Source organism: Stegodyphus dumicola, chromosome 3 (genome assembly GCF_044657685.1).
Source record: "Stegodyphus dumicola isolate Sdum_Otavi_A_Nest chromosome 3, ASM4465768v1".
Classification (NCBI taxonomy): domain Eukaryota; kingdom Metazoa; phylum Arthropoda; class Arachnida; order Araneae; family Eresidae; genus Stegodyphus; species Stegodyphus dumicola.
The window spans coordinates 214,801,610-214,820,399 of record NC_140770.1 but is presented as its reverse complement, the minus strand read 5'-3'; the positions used below and the strand labels follow the sequence as shown (position 1 = coordinate 214,820,399).

At 30.3% G+C, this 18,790-nt stretch overlaps 1 protein-coding gene across 5 annotated transcripts in view; it reads right to left on the bottom strand.

Annotated features, from left to right (window-relative positions):
• The window catches only part of LOC118203893 (uncharacterized), a 233,753-nt gene that overhangs the window by 130,359 nt on the left and 84,604 nt on the right, over nucleotides 1-18,790 (bottom strand). For 3 of the 5 annotated variants that reach the window (XM_085813843.1, XM_085813842.1, XM_085813846.1), the window contains 13 exons: nucleotides 14,523-14,627; nucleotides 10,931-11,008; nucleotides 10,803-10,844; nucleotides 10,671-10,712; nucleotides 10,536-10,577; nucleotides 10,406-10,447; nucleotides 10,269-10,310; nucleotides 9,920-9,961; nucleotides 9,750-9,791; nucleotides 9,619-9,660; nucleotides 8,144-8,215; nucleotides 7,967-8,035; nucleotides 7,780-7,857 (listed from right to left, as the gene is read on the bottom strand). In XM_085813843.1, the coding sequence (XP_085669969.1) occupies nucleotides 7,780-7,857; nucleotides 7,967-8,035; nucleotides 8,144-8,215; nucleotides 9,619-9,660; nucleotides 9,750-9,791; nucleotides 9,920-9,961; nucleotides 10,269-10,310; nucleotides 10,406-10,447; nucleotides 10,536-10,577; nucleotides 10,671-10,712; nucleotides 10,803-10,844; nucleotides 10,931-11,008; nucleotides 14,523-14,627 (738 nt within the window). The remainder of the gene's footprint in view (nucleotides 1-7,779; nucleotides 7,858-7,966; nucleotides 8,036-8,143; nucleotides 8,216-9,618; nucleotides 9,661-9,749; nucleotides 9,792-9,919; nucleotides 9,962-10,268; nucleotides 10,311-10,405; nucleotides 10,448-10,535; nucleotides 10,578-10,670; nucleotides 10,713-10,802; nucleotides 10,845-10,930; nucleotides 11,009-14,522; nucleotides 14,628-18,790) is intronic. The other 2 variants (XM_085813844.1, XM_085813845.1) reach the window with 2 other exon arrangements.

Sequence of the window (18,790 nt, the reverse complement as noted above, 5' to 3'; positions counted from 1 at the left end):
ACAATGTGTTTTGCATCTAATGGTTCTGTGAGACTAAAGGTGCATCCAAGAGATAATAAGAGGTTTTGTTAACAATAACATTTATTTACAAGAAAATATACGAAAATTTCAATCAATTAGATATATTATTAGGCATCTCTGCTTTCCACGTCTTACACCTTTAGTATCCTGCCTGCCACTGACTATTAGGACGAACGCAGCGCCCTCTAGTCAGAATGACTCCGGAAATACGTAATACTCCCCACCTGAACTCACTTGAGTTCACTTACCATTGAATTTTAACTAAATTTACATTCAGGAACCATTTAAAATTACAAGAATAAAAATATAAGTAGCATATTATATCAAATACAAAGCTTCAAAATTATTCAGTGACTTAACATACAAAAACCAATTACACTTTTAACTTCCAAAGAAAATTGTTCAAATATCAAGCATTAAAATATAAGCACAATTAAACTATCATTAATACACAAACAGAACATTAACAGGTTGCAACTCAAACTAACACAATTAAGGATTAATTTCCAAATTATACACAAGTTGTACTGAGCGTCTTATATAATATATTATATATAATATATTCTTATATTATAATGCGTCTGAATAAGAAGAGAACGAACTTTTCCATCTCTTCCTGGATATAGCTCTAATATTTTCCCCATCATCCACATATTTCTGGGATAACACTCATCATTAATCAAAACAATATCATTCACTTTAAATGAAACTATTTTACCTGGTTGTGGAGAAATATAAGCTGATCTTAGATTAAGTAAATATTCCTTTCTCCACCTGTTCCAGAAGTGATTCAAAAGTGTTTGCTGATATTTATATTTCTTTACCAAAGAATTCCTATTAACATTTAAATTTTCATTTTTATGTTTTATTACAGGTAAAGACACCAATCTTTTACCAATAAGAAAATGAGATGGGGTGAGTGGAGAGGGTTCTGAGGGTTCGTTGTCCAGATACGTGATAGGCCTGGAATTAACCAGAGCTTCAATTTCCGAAAAAACAGTTTCCAATTCCTTCAAAGATAGAGAGGATCGTCCAACAATTTTCTTTAAGCAGGTTTTAACCGTTCGTATCTGTCTCTCCCAGAAACCTCCCCACCATGGACTTTTTTCAACTATAAAATTCCAAACTATACCTTTAGAAGCAAACAAATTTTTAACTTGATCATTATCTATCTGATTCCACCATTTTTTCAATTCACTATTTGCTTTTTTAAAAGCTATGGCGTTATCAGAATATATAGTGGAACATAATCCTCGATGAGAAACAAATCGTCGGAATCCTAACAAAAAAGAATCAGCACTTATGTTAAGAACTACTTCTAAGTGGATAGCTCTTGTCACTGCACAGCTGAATATAAGTAAATAACACTTTGAATTAAAATCACGAACAAAAAATGGTCAGGCAAAATCCACACCACATATATCAAATGGTGGATGCTCTTGAATTCTATCAGGCGGTAAAGGGGCAACCACCTGCATTCCAGATTTCACTTTGAATCGTCTACAAATCAGACAGTTATTTAACACTTTTTTCACAAATTGACGACCTTTAACAATCCAGAATTGTTCTCGTAAATGTGTTAAAGTTGCATCAACACCTAAATGGCACATTTTAGTATGAGAATCACAGATAAGTAGTTCAACAAATTTATCATTAGATGGAAGAAGCCAAGGATGTTTGGCTCGCATATCGTTACCTGAAAACTGTAAACGTCCTTTTACACAAAGTAAGTTATTATCCTCAAGTTCAGGATTCAAATTAAATATGCATGAACTCTTATCGATAGTTCCTTTAGAAAGAAGTTGGGTAACTTCTGTACTATAATGTTTGAATTGAGTAGCTTTGATCCAAAAACGCAAAGCTTGCTCGAGTTCTGGAGCACATATAGGTCCATTTAATTTTGTAGAATTAGGTTTAGAATTGTGCACAAACCTTTTAATCCAAGCAGTAACACACAGTAATTTACTTAATTCGCTGAAGTCATTAACGTCCAGTAACGACGACATAGGTAAGTTTTCATTAGCTGAACTGGTTACCATGGAATTAACCAGTGCAGTCCGTTGCTCTTTCACTATAACGCGTTCATCACAGATGTCATTAAAATGTTGTAGCGATTCTTGAAGAGGCCACGAGTAAAGTGGTTTAGACAACCAAACGGCCTGACCACCACAGAGAACTTGTAAGAATCCTCCTAGCCGATTCTCCTCTAGTAGTAAGGTCTGCGGGATTGTCGGAGCCACTGCAATGGTTCCAACACTCTGGTAGAATCAGCGACTGCACTTGAGCTACTCTGTTGGCGACAAATGGTTTCCATTGTTTAGAAGATCCTTTCAACCAATGAAGGACGATTTGAGAGTCGCTCCAAAAGAAAATTTGTTTTGCGAAATTAGGAAACAGACCTTGTAAATAATATCCCAAACGTGCAGCGAGGAGAGCTGCCATTAACTCTAATCTTGCAAGAGTCAAAGTTTTTAAAGGAGCAACTTTACTTTTTGACATTATAAAGCTCACTTTGATTTGAACATTGTAATTCACGTACCTTAGGAACGCAACAGCCCCATATGACTTGAGACTGGTGTCACAAAACACATGAAGAGAAACTTCACTTATTTCTACACTTTCAAAAAACCTTCTTTCAATAGATACTGATCCAAGTTCACAAAGTTCAGAACACCAGGTTCTCCATTTATTTTGTAGGTCACTTGGCAAATCTTCATCCCATTGTAGACCACGTTCCCACATCTCTTGCAGAAGAATTTTCACAGTGATTACAAAGGGACTAATCAGTCCACATGGATCAAATATCTTTGAAATAACATGGATCAAATATCTTTGAAATAACGTGACGCTTGGTGATTCTAGCATCAATGGAATCCCTAACATCTCTTAAATCTAATTTAATTTTATCCTCAATCGGATCCCACTTCAATCCCAAGAAACCTGTTCCTTGCCCGAAGTCAGTATTTTCCTCATATCCGTTTTCATTCCAAAGTTTATACAATTCCGGACAATTAGTTTTTAATTTCCTCAAATGAAATCCCGCTGCCTTTAATACCTCTATTGCCGTAGACGTCAAATGATAAGCATCTTGAACAGTATTGGCTCCATAGCAGAGATCATCAACATAAAAAAAAGAATTTAACATGTCATAACATTTTGGATGATGTTTCTTAAATTTCTTTATGTGAAATTTCAAAACGCAAGCCAAGGAAAATGGCGAAGTAGTTAAACCGAATGGGAAACGATTTAAATGAAGAGTTTCGGTTGAATCACCTACCTCTTCGGGAAACCACAAAAATTTAAGGTATTTTCTATCTTCCTCCGCAATCTCTATCATAAGAAAAGCTTTCTCTAAATCTCCGCAAAATGCAACTTGATATTCTCGAAATTTAAGAATTATGTCCAATAAATTTGCATAAACATTTACTCCTGATTCTAGAGACTCATTAAGAGATTTATTATTTTCATTAGCCTTACTGCTACAGTCAAACAATTCTAACTCGAGTTGTTTCCTTGTCATCCCTAATTACCGCTCTGTGAGGCATATAATATCCTGAATTTTTATCTTCATTAACACATTTTCCCACAATCTGACATTCTAACTGATCCGATATAATTTGTTTATACTGGTCATAAATTTCTTGATTTTTATTTAGTTTTTGCTTTAACGAATCAAAACGCTTTTTCGCAACCTCATAATTAGAATTCAACCCAACTGCAGGTCCCAAGTTTTCCTTCCACATCAATCCACAAACGTACCTTTCCCCATTAAATTCCAGAGAATTTTCAAATTTTTCAATCAACTGATTGTCCCATTCAGAAAAGTTTTGTTTGTCTGACTGAAATTCTTCTATTTCCCAAAATTTTTTCAAATCGCACAAAATGGAAGAAGAGTCCATGACTAAACATACATTTTCATAATTATTAGTCAATTTATTACTTCCTTTCACTCCCGCAAGTAACCAACCGAAACAAGAATTTATCGCAGTAATGTTTTCATTTAACTTTACTCTCTCGTCATAAACAATATCCCAAAATGAATCGCATCCGATAAGTATTTCCGTCTGACAGTCGCCAGAAAATGAATCAGCCAAAGGTAAACCTCTTTCCTTCAACGCATTGCGAATAGATACATCAGGAATTTTCAAGGTCAAATTAGATATATAATCCGTTATGACAGCTTCTAACTCGTACGATTTCGAACTTTGATCCCTATTGCACAACGTCTATGAAACGATACCATATTCCTTCTCACGTGCTATTTTGTCTCCGAAAGCAAAAATAGCTATTCTTTCATAGCGTATTGGCTTTAATTTTAATTCTTTAACTAATCGAGATGAAATAAAACTTTGATGACTACCATTGTCTAAAATAACATTAGTTAAGACTGAATTTTTATCCGAACAGGCTAAAACTGTACATGTTTGTAAAAAGGGCTTATTTTTGATACATATATTACTATGAGACACAGAAATATTCTCGGCGCTTTTATTAGATTTAGATTGTGAGTCATTCAAAACAGTTTCGCTTTCCATTTGCTTCTCACAACCTTTCAAAGTAACATTAACGGGTTTATTTTTTCTACACACTGACTCATGATGAAAATTGCTTAAACAATTTTTACACGATATTTTTGCCCTGCATACGCGAGACATGTGATATTTCTGGAAATAACACCAGCATCTAGCTTCAGTCCTAAGCTTATTTATTTTTTGTTCTACATCCAATTTTTTACAACTTACGGAATCGTGATGACCGTCACAGAATAAACAAACATTTTTTATTTGTGTATTTAACGCTGAAGCGGTTGATATATTTTTAGGCTTTGAATAGTTTTTCTGATAAGTTTGACCACTTTGATAATTTTGGGAAAAGGATCATTTTGTTTCGTAACTTTTTAGGGGGCTCATCACAGTTTTGGCAATTTCCCTAGATTCGACTTCATTCCTCAAAAACGTAATAATTTTCGAAACCTCACACTTCACTTCCCTGTTTCGTTTTCGGTGAAAATCTAACACCAAATCTTGTGGTAGCAACTTCAATAATATTGGATTCAATAAATGCCCATATGAACCCTCCGTTACATTTAATGAACGCAAATTTCTTATATTAACTTCTATTTCATCGTATAATTTACGCAAACCCTTAACATTAGACAAACTTCTCACGGGTTCTAAGCTTAATAATTTAGTCATGTAAGAATTTATAATAGAATCAGTTCTACCATATCTTTGTTTTAAAAGCTCAAGACATGAATCATAGTTTTTCTCATTTAATTCAAAACCCGCAACGTTATATGCAGGACCAGAAAGAAGAGATTTTAAATATTGGAATTTTTCAATTTTCGTAAGTGAATTGTTTGAACCAATTGCGCTATCAAAAGAGTTTAAGAATTCCATAAATTTTCCAGAATCACCATAGAATCGCGAAATTTCTAACTTTGGTAATTTTAAAGCCGTAACGGTGTTTTCTGAAACACTAGATGTGTTAAGAACTGAAGAAGTCCGCTGAACATTTTCTGCTGCTAATTCTTTAATTTTGCTCTTTACTTTAATCTTAGCTAACAATATTTTGTCCTCGTATTATTCCGAAGCTTTTAATTCGCTTTTAAATTTTTCCGGATCGTCTATGAGTGCTTCCACCTCTAAATCATGGCTTTTGAAGATCTGCTCCTTCGTTTCTAATAGTTCCAGTAGTTCTGATAACGAACTTACGTCTTCGACAGCTTCATCGAGCTTCTGCACTCTTTTAACTAGTTTAGTAACACTAGCGCGAACGTTACTTCTTTTTTCAATTATTTTCGAAAGCTTATCCATATTAACTCAGAATTTGTGAGTTCAAAAGATCTTACCTCCACAGTCCAGTATGCAATGTTACGTATCCAAAAGCGTACGTACAGTATCCAAACTTCTCAGAAGTATAATCCAGTAATGATGACTAATTACTTCCAGTATTCCACATTTGCGGACAAGATGCACCAATTTTGCATCTAATGGTTCTGTGAGACTAAAGGTGCATCCAAGAGATAAGAGGTTTTGTTAACAATAACATTTATTTACAAGAAAATATACGAAAATTTCAATCAATTAGAGATATATTATTAGGCATCTCTGCCTTCCACGTCTTACACCTTTAGTATCCTGCCTGCCACTGACTATTAGGACGAACGCAGCGCCCTCTAGTCAGAATGACTCCGGAAATACGTAATAATGTGTTTTAACATTAGTTTTAACATATGATAATGCAGAAGAAATTGTCATTCACCTAAATATTATTGTGAAGGCTCTCTGTTCGAATTTTATGAGCAGTAACTGTCATGGAATTGAAAACACATGGAAACTTATTTTTATTGGGATTTAGGATCTATGCAACTAAACAAAATTCAAAATTTAGTTCACATGAAAACTAAAGATCTGAGGCCTGTTTTAAAATCCAGTACAATTTAAAAATATTAAAGCACATTATTCAAAATTATATTTGTAATTTAATAACAAATGTAAACAAAACAAGAAAAATTCCATTAAACATATTCTTGAACTACAATCATAAATATTTTAAAACTGCAAGTTCATGAACATTTTGCTTCTAATTTAGGATAATATAGAATGTGGGAAAATTATTCACTATTTTAATTAAACATATTTATTTTCCTGTTATAAGAAGCAATTTTCTTAACATACTGAATTATAAAATTCTTGTTATTCAGTTAAGCATATATTTTCTGAAGTATAATTAGGCAATACACTTACTGCGATAATTTAGAAATGAGAAAATACCATCTAACCTCTTGGTAGAATGATAGTCTCTCCAACTGCCATCAACTACTACTAAATATGAGATATAACAGCAAGATCTGCATCAAAGCAGTGCCAGCTTTTATTATACCAAATGATGTGATGGTCAACTCTACTGGGAAGGTGTTGGCTGAATTTTATTTTTTGACTGTGAGGGGCCATTATTTAAGAATTAATGGTAATTACTAACCCAAGATAAGACATCATTAATGACTTAAGTAAAATGTTAACAATCAACATCTGCACATGACCACCAGAAATAGAGCCATCTCTATTATGCACAGATAGCATCTAGTTACATATATTGTGACCCCATGCTGCAGACAACATAAGACCAGTATGAAGCAAGACACTACCTCTTTTTTGATGCATCATTTGACACAAATTAAATTCTTGAATATCTGAAAGTCTTCAAAGTGATATGAAAAGTGAAGCAATAAAACATGCCAAAATGCTTTGTATGAATTATGACTTTAAAGAAGCATTCTTTTACATGCATGTTTTTTAAAACATACAGCACATATAAAATTATTTTATTTGAAGGTTTGCAAAACTTATGTGCAATAAAGTTTTCAATTATGCAAAATTCTAACAAATGACTGCCGTCATCTTCAACATATATTTGCAAGGAGGCAAATGTACTCATAATCACTTTTGTAATTCACATTTAGTGAAATGTAATTAAGGCACTTATTTGGCAGAAAAAAGAAAATTAAATAAATTTCTTTTCAAATAAGAAATATAAAATATTGACTGAAAATCCCAATTTATATTTTTTACTCACTTTTTCTAGTTTAAGGTGAAAATTAAAATTCTGAGAAAGGTCTGGATGTTGAGTTTTAGTCTATGAAAACAGAATTTGAATACACATTCACTTACCAACTATTTATAATAAACCAACACAATGTTCAACATTAAAAGAGAGAGAGAGAGAGACAGAGAATTTCAAAATGTCTTCATTTACCTCTTCTTGTTTTTCAGGATAAGATTTTAAATTATCATTTGAAGTAATATGAACTGCTTGCTCAGTTGAGTTCAGTTCCTATGAGAACAAACATAAAAATTTGAAAGTACATTGCATTAATAGTAGAATACATTTTCCCTAATAAATGCTGATGATAATTAAAATTTTTATAAACAGATTCTCTTACAATTTTTGGTTTTTCAGGAGTTGAATTTAAATTCTCAGAAGTAATCTGAATTTCATCTTGAGTTTTATCCTGTAAGGGAGGATATTCATTTAGAGTATATCTTTCATGATTACAGTACTTTATCTGAATATATATCTTTCAACATAAAGATAAACAGCATTCTGAATAATCATTTACCTTTTTTTGTTTTTCAGGATCTAAATTTAAATTCTCATTAGAGGTAATCTGAACTGGACACTCAGTAGCGTTCTATGAGAAAAAGACCATAATCAACAAATTTGCAAACATAATATACACATTAATTATAAAACGTTCATTAAAATATTATCTGTTATTATTGTTTAGGACTTACATTCAAGTTCTTACTTGCAATTTGAAATAGATAATGAGTTTCTGAGAACAGAAATATTATTAGTTTTACCAATTCAATAATGCTTATTTAAAAGAGTACCCCATTTTCGTATTTCAGAAAAGGTTAGAAAGAATGACAGATTATAAAGGCAATTATTTTTATTAATTAATGCTAATTTATTGCAATATTCATACATATTACTACAGATCTCGCTGTTTGCTGAACTGATTGGCAACTGAGGCATTGTTCTGTCAGTGGAAGACTTCATTTATAACATCATAATTTAAAATTTTTTCATACCTTCCATAAATTAAAAAAACTCACTTTTACCTGTGATATTATCTGAAAATCTTTAAATTCATGCCTATTATCATCATCATTATGAAATATGAAAGCTTGCTACAAACAGGCCTGGTTGCAGCATTTTAAGCATGCAAAGCAATATGGTTGACACTCCATACAAATGAAACACATTTATAATTCAAATTGCCTTTATTTGTTCTACATGAGAAAAATATAACTGGAACTCTTCAAAAATCAGCGTGACAGATCTATGCCTGCAGAAACTTTAAAAAAAAATATTTGAAGAACTACCTTGTCATGATCTTGCAAAACTCCAAATAGATTTCATACTAAAATATTTTAAGAATACCAAGATCTTTCTGCTGCATTGATTTTAAAAAGGCTGAATCATATTTGCATTTGAGTGTAACAAAATACGGATATCCAACAACTGATCAATGGATATAAGTTTTTGAGGGAAAAGTAAGACAGAGATTTATTAAAGCTTTAATTTTTGAAAAGTTAGGAACAATAATAATAATAGACCAAACAAAATAAATCAGAAATTTACAGAAAAGTGCAATTTTCAGCGCTACCTAAGCTTAAATTAATCAGAACCTAATTCTTTCTCCTTTCTTCCTGCTATGCCAATAAAATGGAAATACTATGTGCAATTTTCTACTCCAAATATTGGCCTTAACAGTTAACAGTGCACTAATTGTGTAGAGGACTAGAAAGATAAAAAATGCTACCCCCTCCTGCTCAACAACTGACAGCCAAAAATAAAAATAATTCCCTAGACAGCAGGTGTTCACAACTGAAACAGCATACAGTTAATACAATATCATCACAGATCATGATTTCTTTGGGAAAACAAACTCAGCTAACTGGAACAAAAATAGATTTATGACACATTTAATTTGCATAGGTATTATTAAAAAGAAAAAATTAAAAAAAAAAAAGTTTTTTGAGAGTACATTTTTTTATATACAAAATCTTGATTTAAAGATAATATTACTTTTTCTTGATTTTCAGGACTTAAATGCTCATCAGAAGTAACCTGAAATGGATAGTTTCAACATATAAGACACTCAATTTGAAAATACATTTTTTGAATAGAAAAAAATCTTGATTAAAAAATAATCTTACTTTTTCTTGTTTTTCAGGTCTTAAATGTTCATCAAAAGTAACCTGAACATCAAAAGACAAAACATCAAAAGTAACCTTCTATATTGAACACAGAGTTTCAATATAGAAGATAGTACATTTGCAAATATATTTTTTCAAATATATAAAATCTTCATAAAAAATAATCTTACTTTTTCTTGTTTTTCAGGATTTAAATTCTCATCAGAAGTAACCTGAATGGGATACAGAGTTTGAACATATAAGATAGCAAATTTGGAAATACATAGTTTGAATACATAAAATCTTCATTAAAAACAATCTTACTTTTTGATTTTCAGGATTTAAATCCTTATCAAAAGTAATCTTATTTGGATACAGAGTTTAAATATAAAAGACAGCAAATTCTTACTTTTTGATTTTCAGGATTTAAATCCTTATCAAAAGTAATCTTATTTGGATACAGAGTTTAAATATAAAAGACAGCAAATTTGCATATAATTTTTTTTAATACATAAAATCTTTATTTAAAAGGAATCTTACTTTTTCTAGTTTTTCAGGACTTAAATCCTCACCAGAAGTAACCTGAATTGGATATAGAGTTTCAATATATTAGATAATAAATTTTCAGCAGATATATTTTTTGAACATATAGAATATTTATTAAGAAAAAATCTTACTTTTTCTTGTTTTTCAAAACTTAAATCTTCATCAGAAGTAACCTGAATTGAATCAGTTCAACATATAAGATAGTAAATTTGCAAATATGTTTTTAGAATACACAGAATATTCATTAAAAAACAATCTTACTTTTTCTTGTTTTTCAGATCTTAAATCCTCATCAGAAGTAATCTAAATTGGATACACAGTTTCAACATATTAGATAGTAAATTTGCAGATATATTTTTTTAATATACAGAATCTTTATTTAAAAAAGAATCTTACTTTTTCTTGTTTTTCAGAACTTAAATCCTCATCAGAAGTAACCTGAATTGGATACAGTTTCAACATATAAGATAGTAAATTTGTACATATCTTTTTAGAATACACAGAATCTTCATTAAAAAATAATCTTACTTTTTCTTGTTTCTCAGGACTTAAATACTCAACAGAAGTAACCTGAATTGGACACAATTTAAGATAGTTAATTTACAAACAAGTATAAAAAGTAAAATTTATTCAACATAAGACATAGTTTCACTTACATTTATCTCTTCGTGATTTTCAGGATCTAAACTCAAGTGCCCATTACAGGTAATTTGAACTGGATGTTGAATTTCAACCTATACGGGCAGCAGCAACTTTGTAATTATAATGTATTCGTAGTTAAATAATGTTCTCGCTACAGAATATACTAAATAAATACTAAACATGATGTAAAAGCAAATGTGGTTGAAATATCTGAATATTGCTTATTAATATCTATCAGTGTATCAACCAAACAATAGCTGTATGAGATAATTTTTAATACATTAGTAGAGCTGCCAACCTAGTATGAAAAATGGGAAGTTATTGCATAAAAACCATGAGTTTCCATTCTGTGCAAAGACACCATTTAAAAGAATTCCAAACTTACTTAAATTCACTTAGGATTCAGTTGAGTGAACAATTTATGATACAATTCTGATGTAAAATACACTTATATTTAATTACATATTCTAAATTTAATTTTTAGCAAATTCCATTTTTTAATTTTCTTACACTTTTAAAAATCTTGAATAAGAAAAGAAAGCTTCTGTTTATTAACATACATTTAAATACTGTGGAAATAAAATTAATAGTTAATTTAAATACAGCTGCATGGATAGATTTAATAATGTTTCATATGCAGATGAAAATAAATTAATACAAATATTAACCTGATTAAACATTAATCATATTTTCATAAAAACTTCTACGAATGTTACAGCAGAATAAATTAAGTCAGATGAAACATAACTTAATAAGAAAAATTATGCTAAAAAATACTATGGATGGGAGAGTGGAATTGGCACAATTTAAGTTCCCTTAATTCAATACATTCCATTATTGCTGAATACTTATAAATAAAATTAACAGAGTGAATCCAGGTGTCCTAACAGAGACTTATGGTTTTCAAACATTTATAACAGGAAAACAGTTAAGGCTAAAACAACAATACTTGCAGCAATTTCATATGACAGCACATAAATTTTTCTTCCCAGATTTTTTAGTTTTAGTTCAGAGAGATGGCACTGCAGACAGTACACCCTTAAATCACAGAAAAATAATTGAAAATCCCAACACAATTTTTCAAAATTTTTTAATGACTGAAAATTGCATTACAATATTTTTGAAATGTCCACCATCAGCCGCAATCACATGATGCAATCGAAGGATGAAATTAACAGAAATTTTCTGTAAAGTGGCCAATGGAATGGCTGCACATCTGTCACTTGCCACAATATTTCTTCTGAAGCATTGTTGAAATATATTATATGGCTATCAAAATATTTCTCTAAGAAACTCACAACTACAGCAATCCAGTGAGGCCTCATACAATCTTGCATGAACCAGGATAATGTGCAAGATTCGACCAAAGCATTTTCAATGGCAATAAAAACGTGCAAAATTTGATCATATCATTCTGAAGTCATTGCATTATATCGAAAAAAGGATCCAATTATACCTCTTCTGGAAACAGTTACCCATACAGTTATTTTTTTAGAGTAGAGTGATTGTGAAACACACATTTTAAGGATCTCAGTTTATTAAATATGGCAGTTTTGCTTACTGATGAATCCATCGAGATGGAAATGCACTTCATCTGAAAATCATATAGAATTCACATCAACTGTTTCCAGCATTTCATCCATAAACACGTACCTTTTCTGTACAGATATGGTATAAAGCGGTTGCTGTGATTGAATTTTATACAGGAATAAGGACAGACTCTTAGCCATTATGTTATATGCCCCTGTTTTGCCCAAATGAAGACTAATTTTCAAGGGGCATGCACATGTGTTCTTATCAACCTGTACATTTACTTGTATGACAACCGATATTTTTCTACTGCTGAGATTTAAAATGCTCCGAAAAGGCTAGAAATAGCTGATGCATTAGCTTCAATTGAAGAATTACCTTCAGATCCATTATCAGTGGTCTCTGAGGATGAAAGTGATGGAGAGAGAAAATACTTCTTTACTCCCTTCTTTCCTGCTTATGGCAATACAGAAGATGAAAGTAATGATCAGTCAGAAAATGATAAATTTATCAGGTTCTTTCGGAATCGCAGAAGTTAAGAGGAATAAAACATACAATGTAGTTAAATCAATTCCTGAATTTTCTGAAGATTATGTCACAAGTGAAGAAATTAAACTCCCAAGTTATCAGGATCAACTAATGAAATACTGAATGAATGTGTAGCAAGGTAAATGGCAATAAAGAAGTTTTCATGGATTTTAGACAATTTGCATTTAAATGATAACTGCCAAAAAAGAGGGGACAAAACCTTTGACAAACTTTGTAAAGTTTGGCCTTTACTCACTCATTTATCGGAATGATTCAATATTCTGTTTAAAACAGGAAAGAAAAAAAAAAAAAAAAAAAAAGCTGATTGAGGAATCAATGACTTGTTTAAAAGGTAGAATTTCACGAAAACAATACTTGACTAAAAAATTAATAAAATACGGATATAAAGTACAGATGCATTGCAATGAAAGTAGCTATGCTTGTAAATTTGTAATTTATACACGTAAAATTAAAATTTATCATTAAGCACAAAAAAATCAACTTTCTATTTTATTACATTGTTTCTGGATAAAATCTCACTAGATTTTCAATGTTTTCACAAATTAATATTTTTTGAAATGAAGCAAATTTTTAAAATGTATTTATTTGAGCTTATTTCATATCTTCTAATAGATTTCCATTTTTTGACTAAATGTATAATGGATCTTAAATAATACAAAATTATGCACAACTGCTTTTTAAGAACCATGCAATTATTTCACGAAAAAGCACAGCCACTACACACTAAAATCTGAGTGAAAGAGTGGTGAAACCTTGTTTGGTAAAAATCATAGGGTACACAAGTACAAATATTTTACATCTTATGAACTTTTCAAGTTTCTGGAAATGAAAACTGTATTTTGTCGTGAAAATGTAAATAAAAAAAATTATATATTTTTTTCAAATGTTCCACACACTGCTATGTAAGTCACTTTTCAAGCTGCCATGTAGTGATGAAAGCAAAAAATGATTCACCAGGTTGGCATCAGGGACATAAGTTACTTTCATTATGTGTAAAATCATTGATGAAGCAGAGTGTTTTAGTTTGAGATGTATGTCAAGTAAAATGGCAGCTACAAAGCCAAATTGCTGATAATAAAGATTTATCCTAATAAATGACTGTGCTTTATTTAGTGCTGAAGCTAAATAAGAATCCCTAAAAAATTGTCTACTGTGCATGTGTGAAGCAAGATACCACTCTAAGCAAAAACATTATATATATATATATATATTAAAAAAAAAAAAAAAAAAGGTTTGTGATCTGGAGGTCTGGATATTAGATCATTCAGGATATTGGACATTTAGATTTTGGATTTTATAGTGTAAAGATTACAAGATCAAAACTAATTTAAAAATAAAAATACTTATAATTTTAAACAAGGCTGAAGTTTATTTTCATAAATGCAAATAAATCTTGGCCAGCATGAAATATAGACCTGCATTTATTCCTAACCAATGCCTAATAATTTTAATATCACAAAATATTTCATCAGCTTTTATATTTAAAATATTTTATTAATATAAAAAATCCATATTTAATTGATTTACTTCTGCTTCTTTTAATTTTCCATCTTCAGTACATTCCTTCATATCTTTTTCAGCAGATCCTAATGTTCTATTTTGATAACCTTCTAAAAGAGCTTGATTTTCAGCCTGTTAGATAGTTCAAAATTTTAAGAGATTTTACATTATTTCTATAAAATTCAAATTTATCATAAGCACAAAAAAATCAACTTTCTATTTTATTACATTGTTTCTGGATAAAATCTCACTAGATTTTCAATGTTTCTAATTTTTGACAAATTAATATTTTTTGAAATGAAGCAAATTTTAAAATCTATTTACCTCAGCTTATTTCATATCTTCTAATAATTTTCCACTTTTAGACTATTAAAAAAGTGTATAATGGATCTTAAATAATACAAAATTATGCACAACACATAACTGCTTTTTAAGAAGCATGCAACTATTTCAAGAGAAAGCACAGCCAGTACACACTGTACATGTAATATATATACATATAAGAAAAGTTGTGAGAAAAATACAAAAGACCAATTTTGGCCAAAAATTTTTTTTGCGCAATGTGCTGCAAAATTAAGGAAATGAGAAGATAAATTGTAGTAAGCTCGCCAAAAAGTTACCAAAAGCAGTCGCTCCAAGAAAACTCCAACATAAGCATATTCAGTAGTTATGAATAGTGTGAAAAAGAAAAAAAATTTTATATTTACAAGTTCGAATAATAAAAGCTATATGCTAAATATTTTCGGAAATTTTAACACACTATTAAAAAAACAAATCAATTGAATCAGGTAATATATTAGGATATATGCGAAATAAAAAGTAAATTATAAAAACACAGTAAAATACTAATCAATGGAACAAGTTAAAGGCAAAAAAATATATTAGAATTAAAAATTAAAAAGCAGAAAATGGTTAATTAGCCCAATTCAAGGTCCATTCTGGCTTTTCAAGGGAAATTTCTAAATGAACATCGAACTAAGCTAACTCCATTAAGCTTTTCCCGAAACAGACAATTGAAACTTAGCATTACAAAATTTTTTAATTAATTAAATAAACTGTTCAAAAAAATTTTTTTAGTCTCAATTCTCTGTTCCAATTTCCCGACGCGTCCGCATATATTGACACATTAAGGTGTAAAAAAATGTAAATGCAATTCCGATGTACAGCAATAATAAAAATTAAAATAAATAGTGGTATGCTATTAGTCAAAATATACAATAACGTACGGGCTGGACCTGCAAGCTTAAAGAATTAAAACTTTACAAACGAACCTGAAATTAAATTTAAAGGAAAAAATAAACTGACAAACAGCGTAGGTCTTGCTAAGACCAAGAAAAAACTTTTAGAGAAATATTAAAAAATCAGACCTGTAGCAATGCTGTCTTCTCTGGTGATGAGGAAACTAAAAAGGGGTTGTACTTCCCCTCTGCGCATTTCATTGCTCTCCAACTTGTCGTGTGACGTAGGATGAGGGAAACAATGTAACTGGGCAATAGCCAATGTCAAGAGACTGTCTGTTGAGGGAACCTGCCTATAGCCAAAGGGGGGGGGGGTGAAAGACGTGGAAAATGTTCAAAATGGTATTTGTCAAGTAGTTTTAAGAAGGACTGGGCAAAAGTGAAAATAGCTAAAAAAACCTAAAATGGCCTCTAAAGTAAGAGAAAAATGGAAAAAATAGTAATTTGTTAATGAAAGTCATAATTCTTCAAGCTAGAGGGCGATCCAGCTGCACGAAACAAAAAGGCCTGTTTGTTAATAATAGTAGAAGAATTGGCCATTAAAGTGATTTAAAACTATTTAAAAATAGTATTAAAAGTATTGCGCCAAATTTTTTGGAGGAAAGAAAATGTAGTGACAAGAATTATCTGTACATTTATACTGTCCCATTGGGCTTTAAGTATAAAATATCTAAAAATTGGTAAGGCTAATGCCAGCTTTTTTTAAGGTATTTTTATTACTTTTTGAGGAATGAAGTTATTTTTCAAGATTGTCACGAAATATAGTATTTTTTCTTGAAGGTGTTTTACTGTATTGCAAATTCTTTTAATTCTAAGCAGCTGTGAATAAATTGTGTTGAGGATGACTCTTTTGGAAATATTTGAATTCCAGTTGGTTAATTTGAGTGTTGAAAAATTGAATTCTCTTCTTTTGTCGTATACTTTTAATAAATTGTAATCAATAATATGTAAATCAAGGTAGACTATATTATTTTTCAACATATTTGTATTATTAAGTTTTAGGCATGAAGGGTAGATATTAGCATTTTCTATCTTGTTGAAGTTGTTAAAGGCAATTACATCATCAATATATCGAAAGATGTGTTGGTAAAATTTATGTTTTTCCTTACTGAAAGAGCGTATAAAGGTCAATTCATTTGTAAAAAGGAATAATTCACAGACTGAACTTGAAAAATTACCTCCCATTGGAATTCCCTGTATTTGTTTAAAGATGTTATTGTTAAACTGAATAAAATTATTGAAAAGTACGCATGATAGAAAAAGTTACCATAGTTCAGTATTTATTATTATAGAAATTTGTGGAAAAAAATCAGGAAGAGCAAGTAAACTTTAATAAATTTCTTCAAGTGGTAAAGTAGTATAGAGGTTTTCAAAGTCCTAGCATTGGATATGTTCTATTTTAAGTGTATTTACAGTTTTTAGAACTTGAAATCATCCAGTTACAATGTAGATCCTTAAAATCATAGTTATTAATGAGGTCACGTATTAGGCGTAGTTATTGTGAAAATAGATAATCTATTTCTTTAAGATAACTTTTGGTACTATTGGCAATGAACCTAAATTTGATCAGAGACTTATGAAATTTTGGTAGTGCATAGAAATTTGCAAATCTATTATATTTCCGGGGATGTATTTTAAGTCTCTTATGTAGTGCACTAAATTTATTAAGAATCTTAGTGCTGGTAGTAATCTTTTTGTAGGCGCAAGTGTTATTCAATTCATTATGCAGAAGGTCGAAATAAAACTTTTTTCAAATAACACTAAAATTGTTGCTAGCTTTGTCAATCTTTGTGATGATAAAGTAATCTTGCAGTTTCTGAATAAGATTTTTTAGAAGCTTTTTATTGTGCAAAGAATTGAAATTGGGCAACTTCAAAAGCAAAAATTGAAATTCTTTAATTAGTGCAGCTTTCCATTCAAGAAAAGTAGTACTAGGTAAATTGGATCTATTACTAGCTAAAATGATAAATTTATCAAGATCATTATTGAATTGTTTTAGGCAAAAGTGCTTATTAATACTGAAAGTAGGACGAAATTTAGTGCCAAGTTGCATAAGGGCACGCAATTTTAGGTCTTCAATGATACTGAGATCTCCTGTAACAACATGTTGGTGATAAGGATCTACATATTTATTGTAAATAGAAAGTTGGCAATTACATATGTTATCTTCTTGAATAATGTGGTGGTTGATAACTAGTTGACCTAAGGTCTTTTCAAATTTAAAACAGGGCTTAATTTGAAGTTGTTAGTCAGGTAGCAAGTGTTGATATTTTTTAAATATGCTTGGAATTTTTAACTGATCATAAGAGGGGTGCTTGAACTGTATAGTACAAAATTTTTTTTTGTGAAAAAAATTACTATTCTTTAGTTTAAAATTGCAAAAGTCTATTATCAGATGTTTGACTATTTGGAAACATTGAGACTGTTGATCAATTATTTTAATAAGATTCCATAAGGTAGTATTCTTAAAGGTATGAAGAAGTTTTATGGCATTTTTAACGAATTCTTTATGTTCAAGGTAGGAATTTAGATTTTTAACAATTAATTTCAGATCTTGTGTTGAAAAAAATTTTTTGTTTTTAGAATTACCTCCTCTTGATCCTCTGGTTTTCTGGCATTTTTAACGAATTCTTTATGTTCAAAGTAGGAATTTAGATTTTTAACAATTAATTTCAGATCTTGTGTTGAAAAAAATTTTTTGTTTTTAGAATTACCTCCTCTTGATCCTCTGGTAGTAATATTGCTAAAAAATCTGAATTGTCCATTTGTTAATGAAATTCATAATTCTTCAAGCTGGAGGGTGATCAAGCTGCACGAAACGAAAAGGCCCGTTTGTTAATAATAATAGTAGAATTGGCCATTAAAGTAATTTAAAACGATTTAAAAACTATTTAAAAGTATTGTGCCAAATTTTTTGGAGGAAAGAAAACCTAGTGACAAGAATGGTTTATTTTATTCAATTTATTCAAGACAAATGCATTACTTGCCAGTGGTTTTCTATTTTGAGATAAAAATATCTATTGCCAATCTTAAAAGAAAGATACATTTAAATACCAT